The sequence below is a fragment of the Apostichopus japonicus genome, chromosome 9 (assembly GCF_037975245.1).
Source record: "Apostichopus japonicus isolate 1M-3 chromosome 9, ASM3797524v1, whole genome shotgun sequence".
NCBI lineage: Eukaryota > Metazoa > Echinodermata > Holothuroidea > Aspidochirotida > Stichopodidae > Apostichopus > Apostichopus japonicus.
The window spans coordinates 19,536,816-19,561,072 of record NC_092569.1 but is presented as its reverse complement, the minus strand read 5'-3'; the positions used below and the strand labels follow the sequence as shown (position 1 = coordinate 19,561,072).

The 24,257-nt window shown below is 35.2% G+C and overlaps 1 protein-coding gene across 1 annotated transcript; it reads right to left on the bottom strand.

Annotated features, from left to right (window-relative positions):
- Nucleotides 1-7,254: 7,254 nt before the first annotated feature.
- Nucleotides 7,255-17,068, bottom strand: LOC139973328 (uncharacterized). Its single transcript, XM_071979939.1, has 8 exons — nucleotides 16,921-17,068; nucleotides 13,637-13,682; nucleotides 12,317-12,483; nucleotides 11,558-11,822; nucleotides 10,449-10,684; nucleotides 9,848-10,168; nucleotides 9,064-9,328; nucleotides 7,255-7,412 (listed from the first exon to the last, which is right to left on the bottom strand). The coding sequence occupies exons 1-6, from the start codon at nucleotides 17,002-17,004 to the stop codon at nucleotides 10,085-10,087; spliced, it is 882 nt and encodes a 293-aa protein (XP_071836040.1). The 5' UTR covers nucleotides 17,005-17,068; the 3' UTR covers nucleotides 7,255-7,412; nucleotides 9,064-9,328; nucleotides 9,848-10,084.
- Between the last annotated feature and the right edge of the window lie 7,189 nt (nucleotides 17,069-24,257).

Genomic DNA, 24,257 nt, shown 5'->3' with positions numbered 1-24,257 from the left:
GTTCTGTCTATTTCCGTTTACGGATATCTTAGGAAACCATTAAAGATGCTTCGAGTAACTACATACTGTTATGGTCAGGTATTACTGGGTGCATGGGAAGGAGAGGGAATGCTTGACCATTGGGTTACAATATCGAGGTCCTTGGATAATGATTGGTGTGGTACATATGGAACACATGGCATGCGTTGGCATGTTTCCCCAGCAGGGCTCCGATCTGACATTCAATGCTACTGCCTATCATGTCGTACTTCGTTTCATTGGTGATGATAGATACATACGGAAGGTTTAAACAGCTCAATCCTGTTTTCACGTGTTTCCTCAATCATATCACTAAATATGAGAGTGTACCCGACGTACGAGTTTGTAAAACAAACATAGAGCTCCGGTTTATTTTACAATCCATCCGTGACGTTTCTGCACACTTTCATTAGGAATAGGAAATCGATTAACTTTTCTACCTATTACACTACTTATCGTCACTGAACAACAAAAATGGTTAATGCACTACCATGCACCATTGCAATGAAAAAATAGTTTTATTACAAATGTTTATTGACATGTGTTAGAATAATGTCAGTGTTATTTATTTTATCAGTACTAAACGGAAATACAAGAAATTGGAAGGGATTATCAACTCCTGTATGTATGTAGACATATATATATATTTTGTTATGCTACTGAACCATTGCTAATATTGTTTAATTCTCAAGTTAATTACCTACATGATCGAGGTATACGCTATTTACAACATAATATTCATAAGTAACGTTAGAGACCCTTGATCTGGTCTGTCGTAAATTAAAGGAAGTGCATTCATGTGTGCTCATTTCCAATAGTTTAGTTTGTGATCTATATTGTTTTTATTATAGCCTATATTTATTTTATTTACACTTTTAAAAAATAGACGGGGAATAAAAGAAAATTTTCCACTTAAAAGTTACAAGCCTTTTGGTTTTCCTATACAAGACCAGATACGGTATATTTGCCTATGCCCATTGTAATGTTATAGTCTGTAATATATTTCATTTACGATGTGGACACCTTTAAGCCCTCTTTTCTTACATGACAAAAGTTCAATCATTCCAATACAATGATATTTTAAGACGACGTTTTTCTAGTCAAGCATGTAAGTAGTTGCTTACAAGCGATTCGGCTTTCCTCTGCAAGAACAGGTACGGTATACCACACGCATGGTTTTGGGTGTTCGTATGCGTATGCGTGTGTGTGATGATTTGCGTATGGTACATATCATTCTGCACTGTGGTACTTCAGTATCTTCCTTTTGGGTAAGAGATTTGTAAAATGATTGGCTCTCAAATTACATGTCTGATTGCATTCAAAATAACTATGAATATTCCATCTTTCTTTCGAATGCGTGTGGTTACTAATCTTTTCACTTTGTTTGTGCATTTTGCCAAGAATAAAATAAATAATTTGGTTATGAATAATATGACGGGTTTATATGTTACTAACTGAAGTGCCTTAACTTTGAAAGCCTGAATTTTTTATAGGTGCAATGGTCTACTAGCTATTTGGCCGGAGAGATCTTCTTAACAGGTGTAAATTAGTCTTTTTGCAGAACAGGTATCTCCTTTTCTGGATCCACAAAATATTACCAAAGAACGAATTACCAGAATCTACAATCAATTTCTTAATAAGTTCATATTCCACAGAGACAAAACAGAATATAAAAATATATATATTTATTTATTGTTATCATTGCGTTTTTAAATAAACATAATATATGATGCAACATTGACGGTAAGGACTGATAATTCGGGAAGTAAATACCATTTCCGTCATTCCAACATCTAGCCTGTCGTTGTCGTTCTCGTCACTGCTACGAATAATACAAATAATAAAATAATGTTGCATCTTTGAAACTTATAAAACTTTTAACATACAAAAATTACAAAAATTCGAGTTTAAAAGCAGTTTTTGAATAAATGTGTTTAGATGCGACTTTTAAAGACGTTAAGAGTTTGACTAGAACGAAAATTTGGAAGAAGAGCTTTGAAACGTCTTGGACCTAAATTTTCAAGAGCATGATATTTATGTAAAAAACTGAGAAATTTTCCATTACTCTTTGACTCTGTGACATACTTCTTTTTCGCTAGTATATATAACCCGATCGAGGGTTTCTAACAGGAACTTACCACTGAACCAGTTCACATAAATAGGGCGGGGCTAGGCCATGAAGGGCTTTATCAACTAACAACAATAATTTGAAACTCTTTGAACAAAAGGGTAACCAATGAAGTCTGTTATGTCTAGCTTACTGTACAGTGTACTGTAGTTAGAATACTGCAGATACTACAACTATAGACCTAGGCCTACTAACTTTTGGTAAGCTTTGAGTATATTACGGCTGTTCCTTTTCAACACTGTTGTTCTATAAGACCAAATAGAAAGTACAAGGCTACCAATTATAAGCACTACTAGAATAACTGTATTTGTATACAAACACATGTCACATAGTGCGCGGTGAAGGTAAAGTAAGCAGTTGTTGATATTCAATAGAGGGGTCTTTAATTGTTACTGCAGCCCTTTTGAAGTTTTTTCGGTCACAAAGAAGCCAGTTTGGCGTTTGGTCCTTTAACGGGGACCAAAGCTAGGTTATATTGTTTAATGTTAATAAACAGTACTCTAGCCAGCATGCGTCTGCAATATAAACGAAGAATTTATGACTAAAACCATTACAACCATAAACTGTCGATTACGAATGAAGCCTGTTTCGAACCTGACATACCACAATCAGAACGTTACAAGTGCCTATGTTCCAAGAGCTGAAGTATTACAGATGACGCAGATTCGTTGCGAATAAAAACGGTTAACATTTGTTGCTTGCAACTTTCTTGCAGGATGTGTTAATCCCAATGCGATTAAATGTTACCTGTCTGTTCAATTCGAAAATAACGAACCAAAGTAGAGAATTTTACGTATTGTTTTGAAGACGTTTGCTACTCAAGGAGATTTTTTTTTATATACGTGTGCAGAATTAACTGTTCGCGTAGCCATGCTGTGAATCTGAGATTGCTATGAAGAGTGTATGTTCAGCTGCCATATCCAATATTGTGGCGCGCATGCGCACTACAATAAAAACCACCAGTCAATCTTAAGGCTGAAGTATGATTAAGTAACGCATCACTGAAAGTTAAATCCTATAGGACAATACACTTAGTATAAGCCTATGCTGGTCATACCAAATGATACAGTATATCTGCATTGGGCGTGTCTTAGTTGTTGTTAGGCCAACGTAAGCGAGGAACATGTTGCTTCCACCTTGTTGACAACATTCTCTGTTGTTCTGACCCATTTTCTCCCACGGTTTGGTTAGAGCGGCCATTTCCGATCCCAATTTAACTCTTACTATTATTTTAATTACTGTTAACGGTTTCTCTCATATCTTTACTTTCCGTGTAGTGTGATTGGGTTCGGATACTATGGTAAGCAAATCTCCATAACATATGCAGCTGTACAAAGGCTACATGCACGTACTTATGTTACTGTATTTGTATGCCGAGCGATGGCTGATGGATTAGGGCGCTGTGCAGCAATCACCAAGAGATAATATATAGATATAGTCACAGCCTACAGCACGTTTGTTGACTTCCAGTCGTAGAATCGGCCAATATGGCCCTGATTGACTATATGTATAGGCGGTTTCTGATTCTTCAGTGATTTACATAGGCTACCGTGAGGAAGGGAGGGGAAGTGGGAGAAGAGGCGGTACTGAAAGAGGGCAGAGAGAATTGCGAGATGGACAGGAGGAATGGGAAAGGGGTGCGAGGGGAGGGGAGGGAAATGAAGAAGTTCAGGAGTGTAGACTATCGATATTATGATCCATGCAAGCAGAGCCTTTGTCCTATTTTGTCGGAAAAGGGATTTTGGAGGGTGGCTGAATAAAAGTTGTAGCAGAACTTGTAACTGAAACTGGTGGACATTGGAGGAGGGATTTTTTAGTGTGATACAATCAAATGCGGTAGATTTACCATTTGGGACATAGTGGTCTAAAATTTATATGTCATGGTGATGAGTGTGCGAGATTTTATGTGTCTGTGTATGAACAAAAAGTGTACCAGGCATTCTGCTCCTCCTTAACCTGAAGCCGATGAACTTGTAGGATGTGTGCCTGGCGTTGTCTTGTAGTACCTTCGTCAGTGATGACGTCACAGGGTCAAATGTAAAACAAAACTAATAACAACATTGGCTACTAGAACCCCGGTCGAAGTGGACGTGTAAATCTCAGTGTGGGCATTATTTCCATTGCATTCACTAAATATGAGACCACCTCACCGGGGCTCGGGACGCCCGTCCCAAAATCTTCAAAAATGCCCCGAGTCGAGAGAAATTAGAATCACACAGCGCCTCCTTTGAAATCATATGTACGTCATTGATTGAAACTGAGTTTGAGTACGCGATACAGTAATATGATTTGGGATTGATTTTTATGCTGAACGGATGTCATTGTAGATTCTCACCGACAGGGATGTCTCATTAGTTAAATTAATTCAATATACGATTTATATGTATATATATATTACGTACCTATAAACAAGTTTATTTTTTCATGCTTAACACATGATCGGGTAAGGCCATTTGACAAAAGTTGTTAGGGTAAGGCGTATTTTATAACGACTATACAAATGTTAGAGTTATGCGTTTTTAAAATCATATATAAACATCGTCACGGTTAATCTTAGAGGCTGTAATTCATGCGATTAAAAAAATATTTGGATATATTGATAGCCTTACCGCGGCTAGAGATGTTCAAGTATTTGGTTAACCCCGTATTCCCTAAAGAAATTCCATGAAAGACTGGATTTAAGCGCCAGGTTGTGCTTGTTTGGATTTGTTAATCTGTAGAGTATTTGGGTAAAAACCTTTTTTTATACACCAGCTTCTCAAAATATCCTGATGACCGGAATTGGTCACGTAAATAAGCAGCTCAAGCGGGTCTGGCTTTGTTAATTAAAATGTCCTTTCTTATTTTCGGAAGGCGAAATTAGGGATATTTTGGAAGACACTCCGAAATTACTTTCCATACAGAGGAGATACATCTTAAAGAAGCTCAATATTATTGTAACTTAATTCACCAGAAATTCCCACGAGATAGTAATCTAGTAGCTGGGCCGTTTGTATAAAGGCAGTTATTTATTAGTGTTTGCGGCAGTAGATAAATTTTGAAAGTAACTTCTTTTTTCTTGTTTTTCACTGTTTGGATGTTAACGCCTATCGTCGTCGCATCGTGTTGGGAGACCGGGTGTCATGAGAGAGAGAGAGCTCAGGATGCTGTCGTTAAACTAATTAAGAGTCCTTACCATGTAAGTACATTTTTATGCTATTTCTCTAGATGGCTGGTATCAATTTGCCAGAGTATACAATAAATATACTTTGTCGTGAATTGTATTCAATATTCATACCATAGGGCATGGAATAATCTGAACTGCAATTTTGGTTTAAAGAAAAGAAAAAGTGAAGCCATCATTAAACATTTCTTCATATTCTATAGCAAACCCTCGGGAGGATTTCGAGAAACCATTTAATTGAGTTGGTACGTATAAAGAAACGTATAAGAGATTAGTCATGAAGACATTTTGAAGTGGAATATCATCGTTGATATAGGAATACGGTAACCAAGATTTGAGAACTTACCAATCTTATAAAGTGTTACAATGTTTCGTCAGTAAATAATTAATGTGTTGTTACCATACTATGACAGGGGAATTATTATAGTCGTGATGAATGTTGGTACGCATTGTTTTAGTTGCAAAAATGTATTTAATATCACATCTTTAAGGTTATATTTACATATTTACAACCTAGAAAATGGTTGGAATCTTTTAAGAGCCGGATGCCTACTTCACCTCCTAGGGGCGTGTGTGTTCCCGTTTCTATCTTCGACTTATCCTCAAACCAGCCGCTTGTTCTGGAGATTAGAGCGTTCGGAACTACACTACATAACACTTATGCCACCATACGGGTTTGAGTAATTAACAATATTTAAAGGGGGCGCTCCATTGAATTTGTTCGAGACTTTAATAGTGGTGAAAGAAAAACATAGAAAATAAAGCAAACAGGAAGTTGTGAATTCCCTCCCCAGTGAGATAGTCTATCAATTAAGTTAAATGTTTTACGTATAAAGTAAGCTAGAAATTCATTTTGTACCTTAAGAAAAATATCGCCGATTAAAAAGTTTCAGTTGAAAGTATTAAAGTAATAAATTAGTGTAAGGTGTATTTAAGAACATGTTAGGGTAAGCTGTATTTAAGAATATGCTGGGGTAAGGTGCATTCCATATCTACTATTAGTAAGTTTGGGAGTAGGCGTATTTAAAAACATATATAAAGTGTTAGGGTTAGGCGTATTTTAAAACATGTTAGGTTAAGGTGCATTTCATATCTACTATAAATAAGTTTAGGAGTAGGCGTACTTAAAAACATATCTAAACATGTTAGAGTAAGGCGTATTTTAAAACATGTTAAGTTAAGGTGTTTTTAAAACTTGTAAGGGTAAGGTGTACGTTATAACTACTATAAATAAGTTAGGAGTAGGCGTATTTAAAACATATATAAACATGTTAGGGTTAGGTGTATTTTAAAAAATCGACTATAAACATGTTAGAGTCAGGCGTATTTATAAACTACTATTAACGTGTAACGATTTGAGGGATGTTATATAAATACATTAAACAGAAAGGTGAACAGAAGACATAATGGTCTAATTTCGATAGAATTCTGCAAAACACAAGCTCTGAAAGGTCTCACCATGTTTGCTTATATAATGGCTTTTCGTTTATTATTTTAAACTAACAACTGTCTCTCTTTTGATTTCTGTGTTTCAAAAATTAACAGAACTTAAAAGTAGAAACATTGAGAACATTAGGGGGGGGGACACATTTTGTAAGCAATTCACAAACCATAGTGCATAGTTACCAATCATTTGCATGGAATGGAAATTCTGTCTAATTTTACACTAAACTAAAAGAGAAAAAAAAGGAGTCAGCATGTTTTGTAACATAATTTATGATAAAATCATTGTCATGACGATACACAAACATAGAGCAAAAACATCAATGTATTATAACTGTTGTTAATTGTTCTTGTGTTATTGTTCCATACACTCCGTTGTGGGTCTTTATGGTTCTTCATCGATTGCGCGAACTTTCATCTCTGAAAATTGAATATAATAATAATAATAACCTGGAAGGGTATCCCAATAAATATCATAACTATCATAGGGACTGTTGAGAGATGAACAATAATAACAATAATAATCACGGTACCACCATGCACCATCATAATAACGGGCTACGTTGTTATTTTCAGAGCTAAGAAAACTATAGTCATAATCATCGTTATCGTTGTCTCGTGTAGTGAACGGTTGGTCATCATGGTAGGTCAGCGAATCACCTGTTAAATAAAAACAATAGAAGAAGAAACAGAAAGAAATTCAAAAATTAGTTCATTGCATCGATTCAGTATACTTAGCAACATGTTATTCCAATAATTATATATTACATGTGATTTTGATTTTGATTAACGTGTGTTAAACTAAACGTCGTGTATTATCTATGATTATTAAACACGAAAATATGTGGAAAGGGAAGGGGAAGGGAAAGGGGTTGTCAAATATTATGTTTGGCTTGTTATGTTGTTGAACTATTGTTCATATTGTGAAAGCGTTTAGTTTTGTTTTTGTTTTTTTTGTAACGAATTTTCTTTCATGATGAAATCAATAAAAAAAAATTCCGACATGGTCGAAGTATGCACTACTTTCATCGTAATATTCATAAGTACCGCAAGACTTCCCCGATCTTGCCGTTTGTAAATTAAAGGGAGTTCATTCATGTGTCCTCATTTTTAATAAGTTTGTTTTGTCATCTATTTATCTGTTTTCATTTTTATATAAGTTTTCAAGACTGGAATAGAGGACAATTGTCATACACAACAGTTCTATATCAGTGTAATATTACAAGTGATCCGGCTTTCCTTTACAAGAACAGCTACGGTGTATTTGGTTTATTGTTGTTATGTAATAGTTAAGAATATATTTAATTGATGCTGTCAGCTGTTGAAGCTCCGCTTTTTTTACATGACCTACAATGATATTTTATGACGTAGCTGTTCTAGGCGAGCACGCATGTCGACTGCAGCTGTTTTGTATTCGAACGAGAATAATCTCATCATCGTTACTTTTATCTAGCATGCTGGCGGTATGAATAAATGTGATATCTTTGCTTACATCACTTATTGCTGACATAAATTTGATAGAAGAAGGAGTAAATAAATCAATCAATATAGATCAACTTTAACGAATCGTTCATTTCTAGAATTGTTAGCCTACCACTTAAAACAACCCCAATTGGCAAGATCTGTTATCGTACCCTCTAAACACGAGCTACTCGGGAGTCCAGCACCGTACAATGATACAATATGCATATTTAAGTTTGTGCTTGTGCGCACGCGTGTGTGTCTGTACGTGTGCATGAAGATTTGCGTAGGGTACATAATCATCTTACCCTGTGATATTTCCATATTTTCCTTTTGAGTATGGATTTGTAATATTTGGTCGTTACATTACATGTCTGATTACATTAACAATTACTGCTAGTGTTCGGTCTATCTTGTCGAATATAAATTGCTAATCTTTTCCCTATGTATGTGCCTTATGCAAAGAAGTATAAACATAATTAGGTACTGTATGATATGGCGGGTTTATATGATACTAACTGAAGTGTCTTGATTTTGAGTGTTCGTAGGTCCAAAGGTCCAGCTATATGTCCAGAGATTTCTACCTACTAGATATATGCACCTTCCTTGGATCAACAAACTATTACCACAGTTAATCACCAGGACCTGCCGTCGAGTTAATCTTGTTATTTTCAGCAAAGACAAAACATTGTGTATAAACTAGTAAGTGATTGGATAGTGAATTATATCATACAAATAGTACTACGTAATTCTTTGTAAATACTTCGTTCTTAAATAAACAATATATATTATGTCAAACTGACAAGAAAATAACATGATAGGATTGATAATTCGGGAGATATTAACCTACCTGCATCTCCGTCAGAATAATTTCCAACATCTAGCCTGAAGTTATCGTTCTCGTCACTGATACGAAAGAACTCGTATTTGGCGTAGTAAGGGGCACCGTAACGGCCAACTAAGTCGATCCGGAGTTCATATTGTCTTTGGTTCGTCAAGCTATATATCTTTTCATTTCCGAGCCAAAAGTTCCGACTTCGATTACCAAAGCCAATCTTGTAGTCATCCCAATAAAGATAAAAGTCTTGTGAATCATCAACGCGACGCTGGAATACCTAAAAAAATCAACGTAAATATTCAGTTCTTAAGGAACATACATGTATTACATCATTACAGTCATTTAGAAGTGGTTCTCACCACCAATATTTTGATGCCATAACTATTGCCCGTTAATATAACAATTACAAAAAAAAATCAACCCTTATCCAAAGAACAACCAATATGTAAAGTTTCGTGAAGTTTCTAATAATAAATTCCTGAAAGTACTAACACAACACAGAGAATGCTTCATCTTAGGGAATGCGCTCCTAGTGGCAATAAATTAGGCATTCAACTTTCTCCGTCTAAAGGGCAGCCTAATCCCGTGTTCTACATACCGCAACGTTGTTTAAACTAGCTTACGGGTGTCAAATCGAACATCATATTCACAATCCAAACTAGCTTTTATGTATTTTGAACGTCCGTTATGAGAGATTGGGCTCTGGTGGGTCGTGGTTTGGTATTCATGGATGACTTGTGTGTCGTCTACCTAACAGCTTGCGGATCACTGGTTTGAAAAAAACTGTCACACTTACCGTCCAGCCTCCCCCGTCAGACATATTACAGTAAACTTCAAACGGAGAGTCAGGCCAAATGGTGGGTTTGATTTCATAGACGCCACTAGTTCTCTCGCCATTGTTGTACAGTTCTTTACAGTCAGAAGGGAATGTGCCGTCTGTAGGCCTACACTGTGTGCCGTCTCCGCTAAACCCAGGCGGACAGTAACATTGTAAAATACCGTTCCTTTCTTCACAATCTGCGTTAGAATCGCATTAATAACTATCGTCACACGAAAGATGATTATCCGTACAAGAACATTTCTTGTCACAGTTTGGAGAGACGTAAATTCCTCCTTCCTGGAAAGTAGAAAATCGTTACACGTATCATAAGTAACTTGAGGGATTTGAAAAGGTTTCTTTTAGTAGTGATAAGATGAAATACTGCAAACACGCACAAGATATATCAGTTTTCCTAAATTTACTGGCAAAAGTGTGTATATCCAAAGTTGACGAGAGTGCGGGTTGGAAGAGGTCAGAGGCAAATGCAAATCGATCCACTAACCCCAGTTTTTGAAAGCATCATTTAAATTGTTACACTGTTGGTAATAGATATCACAATCTGAAAGAAAATACTTACTTTTAACAATACACCTTTCTCTCCATCTGTTTCACTTTCGATGTAACATCCGCAGTCCTCTATTCTAATGCAGTTATCATCGTTCATCAAATATCCGTCAGGACAGACACACGAATGAGATCCTTTGCAGGAAGTATTGACACAACTATCAGGATCTGCACAGGTAGCCTCGCAAAGTTGACACTCATTGTAGGTTTTATTTGTTGGACACCATTCAATGTAGTTATTTACATAGCCTATAAGAATAAGAAAATATACTTTAAAATTAGCTATTCTTATTATGAACTCTGTAACGAAACATAACAAATTTGGCTTAATAAAGGGTTATAACTTCAAGCAGTGGTTTGGTGTTTGGTTGACAATTTCTATAAATTACGAAATATGTTCCGAGTCTGAGTTTTTATACTCCACAACGACACCACTTTGTATAAAAGTATTAACACGCAAGAAGGAACTGTGACATTTCAAGATCGTTCTAGTTGATGCGAAAATATTTTGAAATGATACTTGACTTTAGTCTAGCTTATGATCAAATGCAATTTCGTAAACTGAATAAGTTAGAGGGCCTGGCTTATCAATCCTAGCTAGATCTTCGTCAGAGACAAACTGAAACGAAGACAGATTTAAAAATTGAAAATTCAAACTGACTTTTAACAAGTCAGTTGGACAGGTAGTTGGCTAAATTAGACAAAAAAACAATGAATAAAGCAAAAATTGAATGAATAGATTAGATGAAGATTAGGCTTAGGAGATGATATAGCTGTAGACATAGGCTGTACAGAAGGGTGTAACTATGGGAGTTAATTAGTAAGTTCAATTTAGTTCATTGTGTTAATTTTTTTCTTCACATAATACACAACAAAAACAGTGTAGTAGAAACAGGAATTAAGGTGAAGGGAAGTAAACAAAACAAAAAACTTATAAGCTTGAATATTGATAAAGGTATCATCACAATATTTAATAGTGAACATTTAAATCAGCTTGAAATTTGTCATATCCTTCGAAATCCTGCATCCTTATTTCCTATGATATATCGAATCTTCTATCGACCAGAAAAGACCTATTTGGGACATGAATAAACGTATCTGAAAGTTTTTCTATATATTTACCTACTGTTCTGTTGGTTATATCTGCTTTGACGAGCTTGTAGTTGCTGAAGTCATCGCTTATTCGGAATGTGTCATACGTCACATAAAAAGACGAACCATCTGTTGTCGTCAAGTCAATACGGAGTTGATATCTCTTTTGATTGGTTAAGTATGAAAGCCTCTTATTACCAATCCACAATTCACTCGAAAGAAATCCAAATCCTAGCTGATAATCTTCCCAGCTGCGGTTAAAATTAATCGTTCCGTCAAACCGACGTTGTATGATCTGCATAACAGAACAAGTAATTTGAACATAATTCATACGGGATATTAAGTTAAATTAGATTATTATTAAAACCAACCATTCATTTACGTTTCCAACAATCATTTTTTCTTTATTTTGTGACATAAAGTTTAAATCCATGGCTGATTGTGAACCACAACTGAAGTAATCCCATTTGAAGATCTTAAGAAGTTGTACATCAGGGTGAAGAAGTATTTCATATACAAATTATTATACATTATGCAAAGGATGACAGATGAAACGAGTTCTAGCATGGTAAATTGTACAATTTTCTTTATAGTTTAGTATGAAATGTATATTGTGATCAACTTAAAATGAAAACAAGTATAAAAAAGTAAACATGATCATAAAAGAATTTAAAGGCTTAAGGGAACATGAGAGCTAACAATATTAAACTGTGCTTGATTAGGTGAAAGAAGCTGAATATCCGGCTGATGTTTGGCATCGACGTTCATAATTCATTTTGAAATACGTACCGTCCATCCGCCATCATCTGCGGTGTTATCACAGTAGACTTCAAAAGGTTCGGCATAACCGTCTGGTTTAATGAGATAAACACCACTGGAACTTGTAGATGAACAACGATGCAACACTTCGTGACAATCTCTTGGGTATTCAGGACGTTGATAAAGGAAAAAATAGTCTGTCAAAGGAGAACAAGTGGTGATTCTGATATCATGAGAACTCAGTTGTCTTCAAGATTTATTGTTACGTTATAATGTAAAGATAGAAGGTTATCTGTAAATCAGTCAGATTTTTAAAATAAAAAGGAGTTTAATTAAACAATCATATATTTCATCTCGACTTAATGCTAGAAATGCCAAAATAATAATACAATTGATATAATTAAAGATAGCCTGGTATGCCTTCTCTAATCTTGAATATTCAGTGATATATTATAAATGAAACACGAATTACTGAAAACTTCGTCACCAAGACACTTCACTAGATAGTTGCATTAACGTTATACAAAAAAATAAACGGTCAAATTTTAACTAAACGGTCAAATTCAAGATAAGTGAAATAAATGAAAATAACGATTTTAGTATCAGATATACATTAAAAAAATAATAATAACAAAATGAAAGGATATTCTGACAAATATAAAAACAAAATCTATTACTAATTTGCTTTTGATTGTTATAATCAATTCAGACATCACTTCCTTTCCAAGAAGAGTTTATGTCAGGTTTTTCGTTTTTGTACAGAATATAATCTTGCCAACATATGTGACATTAATGTAATTAATATTTTGATACACAAATTGCACCTATTTACGCAATAAAAAAAACTTGAATGATAATAACACAAGGTTGCTTAGATAATCTACAAGTTTAGCAATCAAATGTAAATAACCTTTCAAATATTCTATATAAATACTGATATAAAAAATGGGCGTATTATCCGACTGACATGTAAGACCAGCGAGCATATTTTCCTATTTCACAACGTGTGCCGTACCATATGTTGACAAATAAGGAAAGGCTTTATCGTGCAAGTTGTTTACAATTTGAAATCTACAGTGTCGAAGATTTTTTCAAAGCTTTTTCGTCATTTCTTTTTGTCAAAATGTATTTACTTGCTTGTGACTAAAGGAAGTAATAAGTAGAAGAAATATTCCTCTTCTCATATTACACGAGAGTTAGTGATCATAATTATATTAACAGATGTTGCCGTGACATATGTTTGGCATGGATTATGAGGAATGAAAATATCAATCAATGAGAAAGTGTACGAAACAGGGGATAGGAAAAATAAGAAAAGGGTTAATTAATAGAAAATGAATAAACACTCACTGTGACCTTTTCCTTCAGTCGCTCCTACAAAGAGTTGTTGATTACTCTGAGTAAAAGAGAATCAAAAGCATCATGTATATGTTATCAGCGATAAATATAGTTAACATATTTTCCCCAACATTTTCAATTCTACTTGAATGTCATTTACTTATTTACAGTTTATTTTCAATCGTGAACTATGAGCGCATGTGTACGAGATTGACTCGGCTGTGCCTGTTTCCTGCAAATGGCAAATACTTCCCTATACTTAACTTGAGTAATAACAGCAAGGATTGAGGTAAAGCTAATGTATAGGAGTTAGAATCGAGTTCAAACGTTGCATGTTGAAATGCATAGAGATCATTAAACCAATTAAAAAAAAATCTGTTAACTTTTGTTTTCAGAAAAAAATAGTACAATGAATGGTTTGTGTTGATTTGTGTATATTCCGAAAAATGTTGTAGGGCAGTCAGAGAGATTATTTTATCATTATTAGAATTGGCAAAAATTGATTTATTTTACAGTGAATGGGTTAAAATTGCTTTAAGTGTTCATTGAACTAATTACACGAAAATAAGCGCGCAAAAAAATAATTTGATCAAAAGTTTCTGTTCTGCAGACATATAATTTTCTTTATGCTGATCATTGTTTAACAGTTTTCATTAAGTTCTTATATTGCTCTCAGGGATCAATAACTGTAGATAATTATCTAAATTTTAATAATAACAAATTTAGAGGCCGATTCGTTTTCAACCAAGATTTGAATATCCTTTGATCACCCATTGGAAACGTCACTTCAATGCAATTAATTCACATTCATCTGAAGTTTGACTTGTCAATCTAAAGAACGCCGTTACAACACACAAATAAACTCTTGTACTCATGATCTCGAACTCTTAAACATATACCTAGATATGAATTACAGTGTATCTACACAGTCTTTCTAAATTTGCCGATTTTAAGGATCCTTTTACCTTATACATTAACCAAATGCAAACGCAACCGCTGCACAGATTTCTCTTTAAATTTTCAGTTTTGTGTTTTGAAGCTATGAATTTTGACGAGGTCTAGTGCATTGGTGGAGGAATTAAGCATCAATTATCGTAAGATACACTCTGACAGTCTTAACACAGAAACTCTTTTAACGCTGTTAGTTGATTGACAACTATCTAGATAATAGATATTTCTATACCTTAGAATTTGTAGCTACATATCAACATTAAGCCTTTGTTTCTTTTTTTCGGTTGGATTTGTGAATAAGGTAAAGAGCGTGTGAAGGAAAAGATAATATCACAAATGTGAAAATAGCTTCTACAACGAATTGAATCAGCGATCTTGATACTGTACTGAAAACCGTTTTCTCTACGATTTCGCTTTTAGGCTACCGCCTCTCTGGCTTATTGTTCTTGTTTTATTTAAAGAGGGAGGGGATTAATATTATATTTATTTATTTTGTAGGATACATTATCGTTACAATGAAGAATGATTTGACACTGTAAATTATGCTTATAGTTATAGTTGTATGAAGGAGTAGTATGAGAAATTTCAGGTGACGCAAATGCAAGTAAAAATATTGAGTAGATCAAAACTGTGCACTCGACAGAAAAAGTTAACAGCGTAAATGTTTAGATAAAGTTGTCCCAATCTTGAAGTTGAAAAATTTAGATCTTAAAAAAAGGTATTTAAGTTGTTTTATATGATTTAATTTGTATAAAATAATTGTAATCTAGATTGATTTGTTTGAGAAATATAGTCACGACTGTTTTAATGTACATATACTTTCAGAATTTGCGTCATTTTACATTCCTCTCGATTCCTTCTTCTTCTTCTTCCTTTTTAATAGTTGTCTATACTATATATAATATACAGCATAGGTTTAGGAAAATTTAATTTGAGATTTTGTTAAGCTGATCGTAACTGGTTCAGAAGGAATGCATGCCCGCTAATGATAAAGTAATGCAACATTTTGAGTACAATTTTTTTTTAATTCCAAACTACGATAATACTGAAGTCAAAGTCGTTTGAAGTTGATTCACTAAATTCAGTTTCGTCTGAGTTTGGTTAGAAGTAAATCTTAAAATTAGTATCATGACAGGCACTTAAAGATCTCAGAATGGACGAGATGAGATTTTATTTACTCTTAATGTAAAACAGCAATTTGATAAATTAAAAGATCTTTAAAGTGACTTCAAAATCTATCAATCAACGCTAAATAATATACTTTAACTTGTTTTTAAAAGAACTCTGATGAAACTAAAGATATATGATGTAGCTTTATAAGGACAAGTGAACAGTTGATTAATTTGAAAGAATATAAATTCATTTCGATAATATCAAACAGCACTGAGTTTGCTGTTTTATTGGAGATAGATTGTACAACTGCGTGTCCAACGAGAGCGAGGTTGACATACCATGATTTTGTTGTATTTAGATTTGATTTATGGGAATCAATTGAAATAAATCTAAAAATTAAATCATTTTTGACCAGTGTGGACCTTTATTGGGAGATGACAACAATATACAAACTACACACACACAATTTATTGAGAGAAATAAATATAGCTACGGTCTGTATATTGTTTTAAATGACGGCCTGTGACGCGAGTGAAATTTTACAGTCTCTTTATTATACAAACTTTTGTTTAGAATTAACAGGAAAGTTTTCTGAGCAAAAGTTCCTACAAATGTATATCAAAAGTGGACGAAATTTAAATGCCATGTATTTGAAACGCCTAGCCTAACTTCTGGAATTTCATGCAAAAAATGAAATTAATATTGATTTCTCGTGCATGGCCTACACTGAGAGATGACAACTATATACAAAACTGCCAATACAAAATACTTAACACTTCTCACATCACTTAAAATATCACGTGTTTTTCATACATATAGCTTTCATTTCTGGATATCAAATGAAAAATGATTTCTGTTTTGAAAAGTATGACCATTATTTGGGATAACAACTAACAAAAACTACACACACACAGCTGTGGTTTTGAAGTTAGGAACCCATTTGTTTTTTGTTTCTTTTTGGGGGTTTTAGCAAGCCTGTTGAGAAGAGTTAATGAAATTTGTTTAGTTAAAATCCAACTAAAGGCAGAAAAACTAACGGGATTTAAAATCTATCTGGCCGATTGAAAAGTTTGTACTATTTTATACATTGGGATATTTAATATGATATTAAACATTTTATTTATTGAAATAGGTAAAAATTACCGTTAAATTAGTTATATAATAACCACAATTTTATAATAAAAATAAATTCCACAAAGTCTGAAATATTAGAATGAATGAAATGTACTCACCTCTCCGTGGAAACAGATTATATTTCTTGACAGGACAAAGAAACAAATTTGTACAAGAAATCGTAGCTTTCTTGGGATCCACATTATGAAATAATATTTTCTGGCTGATTCTCTATGAAACACTGAATCAAACTAAATCGATGTAAAGCACACTTTGGCAAAGCGGGAATAAATAAAAGTACGGAGGAGCATTTGTCACCAGCATGGATGGAATTTGTTATCTTGTGACCTTCATTTAGGGTCATTTGCATGTAATTAAAGATGGTTACTGAAAGCTACAGTATAATGGTTTGTTCAATTCTATTGTATAAACACGAAGAAAATATTACCCGGATCCTATGACGAATAACTACAAATATAATAATTATTATTATGATGCTTCTTGATGTGTCTGTACATGCGTCACGCTTTCTATTAATTACACGTCATTTTGAACTGTTCCTTACGATGAAATGGTTTTATTTGAGAGTTGATATGCGGGCGTGTGTGGGGGGAACAGACGGATGGTTGGTCGGATTCTTTCCACACTGATTTTAGTAATCTCAGACTGAACGATTTTTTTCTTGTCAGCATTTTCCTATTCAAATATCTTGTCGTGAGGAAACATTAACATGTTTTAAGACGAAATGGATTTGTGTGTGGGGTTGAAATAGGGAGGTAGGCACACGTATGGTCAAATTCTATGCACACTGTATCTAGAAATCTCCGACTGAACTATGTCCCCCTCCCTCACCCACTTGTGTACGTCACTAGTATACCGCCTCGCCTTCGGTGTTTCACATGAGCCCAGTTGGTATGTCTGATGGGAGGAGCGGAACGTGGTGTCTCCGATATTATAAAGTCTTCTCTGCTAAGCTCCTAAGCTTCTCTCAAATGTACACTGGAGGGGGAGTTTCACCACCAATACAGGGGCAATGGAGGGCAATGGTGTGAAAAATTGAGCTGGGGACCACCTCAGATCGTCAGCCGGGGAAGAATGTGTTTTCTTTTCTAATTTTATAACAATCTCATACAGAGTATCAATAAAAATGCGTTATGGGCTACCTATTTGGACCAAATTTATGGTATATGCCTCAGACAATTTCACATCTAAATTTAAAATAAATCTGGGTTCTATGACCCCATATCCCGTAAATTGATATAAAACGGTTTCAATGACCTGCAGTTACTCCCTCCATCACAAACACGTTGGTACATCTGGTGACGGTTGAGGCCCCTACCTAAATCAGTTAGAAAATAAATTGTAAATCATTACATTTTATTAGCACAATGTTCCTTTTAGATCTTCGTCATAGACCTACATTATATAGACCTATATAAATGTAGTTATGCCTCAGAATGAACCATTTTTTAAAAATTCTTTTAGGGTTTGGAGGAGCAAGACACCACTACATTCCCCGTCACCCTCCCCCCTAGATTCAGGTGACTACCTCAATCAGTGGGGAGGGGGGGTCATTTGAGTTCATTATTACTTTTTATCAGCACAACCTTTCGTTTATAGTGCTACTTCTAATTTACCCGGATTTTATAACGAATAACTACAATTATAATAATAATTAATATGATGCTTCTTGATGTTTCTGTACATGCGTCACGTTTTCTGCCAATTGCACGTCAGATTGAACTGTTACGTCGAAGTTAGAAAGTAAAAATATTCCCAGGTAATTTTTGAAGATGAAACTGAACTTATTTGTCAACATATTCCTATTGAAATATCTTTTTCGTGAGTAAACGTTACGATGTATTAGATGAAACGCTTTTATGTCAGGTTGAAATGTGCCTTTTGGCGTCTATACTTAAAAACAGAAAGTGGGGAGGACCTTCAGACCCCGCCCTCTACGTAGGAGTCAGTTTCAATGACCCCAGGGCAGTCCTCCTCCTTTATGTAATCATTTGTTCGCCTTTGGCCTTTCCATAAAAGTTCAGATTTATAAATCAGTCGGAATTTTGCCCTTCACCTTTAAAGTCCAGCATACGTCAATGGAGAATGGGATCCATATATGCTAATATTTAAAACATTATTATATATAATTCATTTAAATTTTACTGAATTCAAAAAGTATATCAAAAGTAGACTTGTCTGTATACTCTAAAAGGTAAAGGGCAAGTGTCATACTGTGCTACATTTAGTAACTGCAGAAAGGGTATGCAACATAAATACTGAAAATCATTAAGCAACGATTTACAATAATGATCAAAATTTCACATCAGGGCTTTGCAAAACTTACAGGGGGGTATATATACCAAAAATGAACCATGTGTTAATGACTTAAAATCGAAAAGAAGAAATCATGGCTCGACCATTCTTTACCACAACAACAACAACAAAGCATATCTACTGTCTGATCAATGTCAAGATAATAGAATAAACATTTTTCGATCATTTTATCTTCAGGTTATGGTTCATAACTTAAAGGCTCAACAAGAACTGTAACGTGTGTTTACTTTTTACCGCGTAGAACGAATTCGTTGTTTTACATGTCTCAGTCTTTCGATTGACATAAAATCGTAAAGAACTAACCATGGCACAAGCATTCTTTAAAATGAGCTAACCATATCTTGTGCCTGATAAGTTCAAGTATATAAACAACTTGATTTCCAAACATTTTTAGTTTCAGATTAAATGTAATGTTTTTTAATCATGTTTTGCTTCAGGTTATGTTTCATAACTGAAATACTCAACAAAAGTATAATAATTACGTGTAGTATCTTTTACCGAAAAGACGTCCGGGTTGCTTGATATATCTCAGATGTTGATAGTACATGCGTACACAACAATGATTACTGTCATATCTTATACGTCTGCTGAAACGATAGTCGCATCAGTTGTTGTGTACTTCCTCCAAAAACCAGAGACTTTGATCAATAGCTAGACAGGAAGGTCCACCAACAATGAAACTATATACGCTGTATATAGATACGTAGTAAACCGACATACAGTGTGTAGACGAACCACGGTATAGTTATTTGTTCCATTGACTTACACACTAAACTAGTCACTTTCAAGGCCCCCAAAAATATATATAGAAGTTTTCAACTGGCATATATACCAACCACACATGATAGCTGAGGTCTCTGTAATGTCTTTGATTATAATCCCCACAAACATCATCAGGAACGAAACGTATGCACCTGTATTCTGATGGCACTGTAAATGTAAATGCTGCCATCTATTTAAATGTAAACAGAGGCATCTCACACGGAGTAATATCAACATTTTAACCAAATAATTTCTAAAATGATAAATATCAACCCAATCCTTCTTATTTTGACATAATCTATACTTAAAACTATGCTTTCACAATAAGGCAAACAAGCAATAATGGTAACTGATAATATGCTAAAAAAAAGCAGTACATTAGGTCATTTTAGCTATTTTTCTGCGACAGTTAACCAACCGATAGGAGTCATTAAATCATGTATGTGAGATACGTTTTGAGAGAGCTAAAGTAATTCCAACGCCCACAGTCTGACCTGATATCTTAATGACAGTTGTTTTAGAATTGTAATATTTTACCAAACTGTGAAAATTTAATCCTGACATTAAATCAATTAAGTTGAACTAACAGTTTTTCTTACTAAGTTAGTTTCTGTATTTAATAGAGATGCCTTGTGACAACATCTGTTGGTTTATTCAACATCTACTCGGGACTGACAACAGCAACATGGATTGTTTATTACACAACACAGATCTTCTCAGCTTTTTGTGTAAGATCATGTGCTAGAGTATTTGCCCCTGTAGGGGAATCGCAATGCACACCTCACAGTCTCGGTGTAATGTGACTGAGGTTTAAAGCGGATCAGTTGGTTCGGTTCGTTGTTTGGTTTTCGTAGCCAGGTGATTTCCTGTTAACTTTTATTAAAACGTATAGGCAAAAGAAAGTTAACTTACAGAATTTCGAATAATTACCAGTATGTTTTACTATATATATAGATGTATGTATCATTAATCATATATATAGGTTCAGATGTGGTAACGGAATGAATCAATTAAAAATGTAATATTTGGTGTAATTTTACCGGGAAAGACGATTGACCTGCTTATTAGTACTGCAAGGTATATTCCAAACGTGGACGAGGAGCGGGTGGACGGGGAGCGGACGGACGGGGAGCAGTAGCAAACCAGCATGGCAGATATAACAGGAAGAAAACTTTGCCGGTGTGGGTGGGGGGGGGAGGGGATCGGGAGGCAAAATTACTGTGACACGCGAAATTATTAAAGCAGTCTCTTGGTTTGTTGCACAACGAGTACGGCCAACAGTGTTCGCCCTATCGCATACACGGATGGTTTCACACGACCGTCGAGTTACAAAATTAAATGGTGCAATTATCGTCGAATGTTGAGCAGTTGAATATCATCGACATAAACAATTTCTAATGACTTGAAGATATTCAGTCAAAGGATATGCTTTTGGAGAAACAGCCACGATGTATGTTATAATAAAAGCTTCCATCGCTGCCGGAAGTGAATGGTTATGTGATATACCGTCACAAATATCATATTGTAACTAAATGTACAGATATACCAATATATGAATACATATATGTATGATAACAGAAAGGTTCTGTTTACAGCAGTTATGAAAGAAGACGGTGTTGAAACTTCAAATTGCTTACCCGTCTACAAGCTAGTATCGGGTTCCTTGTTTCCTTATCTACATTCCCGTTGCCAAATATCGATAGCAAATGATCTTGTTTGAATTAGATACAAGCAAAGAAATTGGGCATTGGGCACTGGACCTGCCTTAGTTAGGCTAGTAGACCGAGGACTTCGAGGTTAGGCACTTACATGCTGCTTTCAGCTTGTTGACAACACTCTCTGTTGTTCTGACCCAGGGTTTGACAGGAGCGGCCATTTCGATACCAATTGAACTATTACTATCAACTGCTGTCAACGGTTTCTTTCGTACATTTACTGTTTGTGAAGGGTTCTATGGTTAACAAATCTTCATAACTTATGCAGTTGTGCAAAGGCTATTTGTTACGTATGTAACTGTACTATTGAATCGGAGAATCAGGCTGCTTCGTAACAGGTTTAATACAATTTGTATGTCAAGGGCTGACTGATGAAATAGGGGGGGGGGGGGGCTGTGCAGCAATCATCAAGCGATACTTTATTGTCGTAGCCTACATCACGTTTTGTGACTTCCAGTCGTAAAGTCAGCCAATATTCCCCTGGTTGACTATATGGACAGTTTCTGATCTTCAGCTACTTGTTTAGGTTACATGAAGGGAGGGGACAGGATGAGAGGAGGGACTACAAAATGGGAAGGGAAAGAGGGAAAGGAGAGTAGGAAGAGGGAAAGAAAGGGGCACGAGGGGAGGGAAAATAGGGAGTTCAGGAGGGCATACTAGCTTTATTGTGAGCCACGACAGAGTTTTTTGTCACATTTTGTCGGAAAGGGTGGATTTTAAAGGTGCTTAAATAAAATTGTAGCAGGACTTGCAGATGAAACTTGGTAGGCATTAGAAAAGGGACACTTCAGTGTGACACAATCAAATGAAGTGGATTTACCATTTTGGGGGTAGAGGTTGAAAAATGATGTGCCATCATGGTGATGTGTGTTCGAGTTTTATTTGTTTGTGTACCAGGTAGTCTGCTTCTCCTTAACCTGAAGCCGATGAATTTAAAATTTAGTGGCAGTGCACCTGGGTATGTCTTGTAGTATCTTCGTCAGTGATGACGTCACATGGTCAAAGGTATAATTGTTAATATTAACAGCATTTCTGTAAAACCAGGCACAAACTTTAAAACCAGTGTTGGATATACTCATTTATGTAAAATACCACAATGGTCATGAATTCGGAAGAGGTTAAAAGGCCGCCAGATTTTTGCCAAAAATACTTCCTACTAAACCTATGGACGTAAAATCATCGAGTGCAGGGGTGCATGTTGAGCTTGCTGTAGCTGATAACGTTATAAGGTGAAAAAGTCAAAAATCATTAAAGCTGTACAATTGTTACATCAAATAAAAATTGTAATAAACAAAGAAAACACTTGAATAACGGATGCACGCAAATGTCATAAATAGAGGGCATCAATGCACCATCTTTGTTGCTAGGGAAACCCTAAATCTGTGAGATCTCCCAAACGAGAATTAGATTTTTTCTATCATGTAGACTAGTAATGATGGTTTGGTTTGTGTCTTTCTTTAACGCTGCATAGTGAACTGTGCTCTAACGTTGTCATTATTCTTACCAAACCTCGTCGTTTTGCACACTAGTTTGAAGATAGCTTTCTATCTACTTAAAGCAATTAAGTTCGACTATTTGTAATTTTAGAGATATTCAACGTATGGTTTGATACTACTCTGCGTCCTCAAATTTGACGTTATATCTTAGTTTACCAATCCTTAGTTGAAAATATTACTCTTTAATGAGGGATAACATTTATAACAGATGTGGTTTTCATGTGTCAGTGTAATCTGTCTGCATATACATATGTGGGATATGTTAGTTATAGAGTGTGGTTACTAAACTAAAGGAAGTTCATACATTTTATGGAGTGTGGAACAGTTATACTGGGTGAAATTGCTCTCTCGGTTTTATAGTGTCCACCTGTTCTTGATAGGATTTCGTGCAATATATCACTTTTATATTTTTCTACGATGTTGAGTTTGTGATTTGTAATATGCATGTTGGCCAAATACTAGCATGTTCACGTGTAATTGTTTGGCATTTCTGAGATTAAATAATGACTGAGTCCAAACGTACCACATGAAAATCATTGGCGCAAGGGGAGTTGCGAATTTGTGTTGGTGGGTTGGGGTGGGTAAGGTGTCATGTTCCCACCTTCAGCGTCAATCGGGAGCAGGTCTGTAGCTACAGTTCGGATTTGTTAGGGGAGGTGTTAGATATGTTGGATAATATCCGTTTAGTCCCATTTTCCCTCGACAATCATTTGTATGGTTAAAGGGACTTACAGATACAAAATACAAGTCGGAATTTTGTGATGGGTGTGCCGCCATGTCCACCCAATCTCATTGGCTAGTAGAACCCTGGTCGAGGTGGATGGTATAACTCTCAGTCGGTGATTTTTGTCCCTGCATTCAATCGAGTAAAATGAGACCACCTCACCGGGCCAAGGATGCCCGTCCCGAAATATCATGCCCTGTCGGGAGAACTTAGAATCATACAGCGCCTCCTTTGAAATCATATGCACGTCGTTGATTTTAACTGGGTTTATGTACACCGTACAGAATTATGATTTTTTATTCATTTCTATGTTAAATGGATGTTCTTCTAGATTCTCACCAACAGGGGTGTATATCCATCTCATCAGTTAAATGAAAAGCGATATCCGAATAATGTACATTACATACGTAAAAGCATGTTTT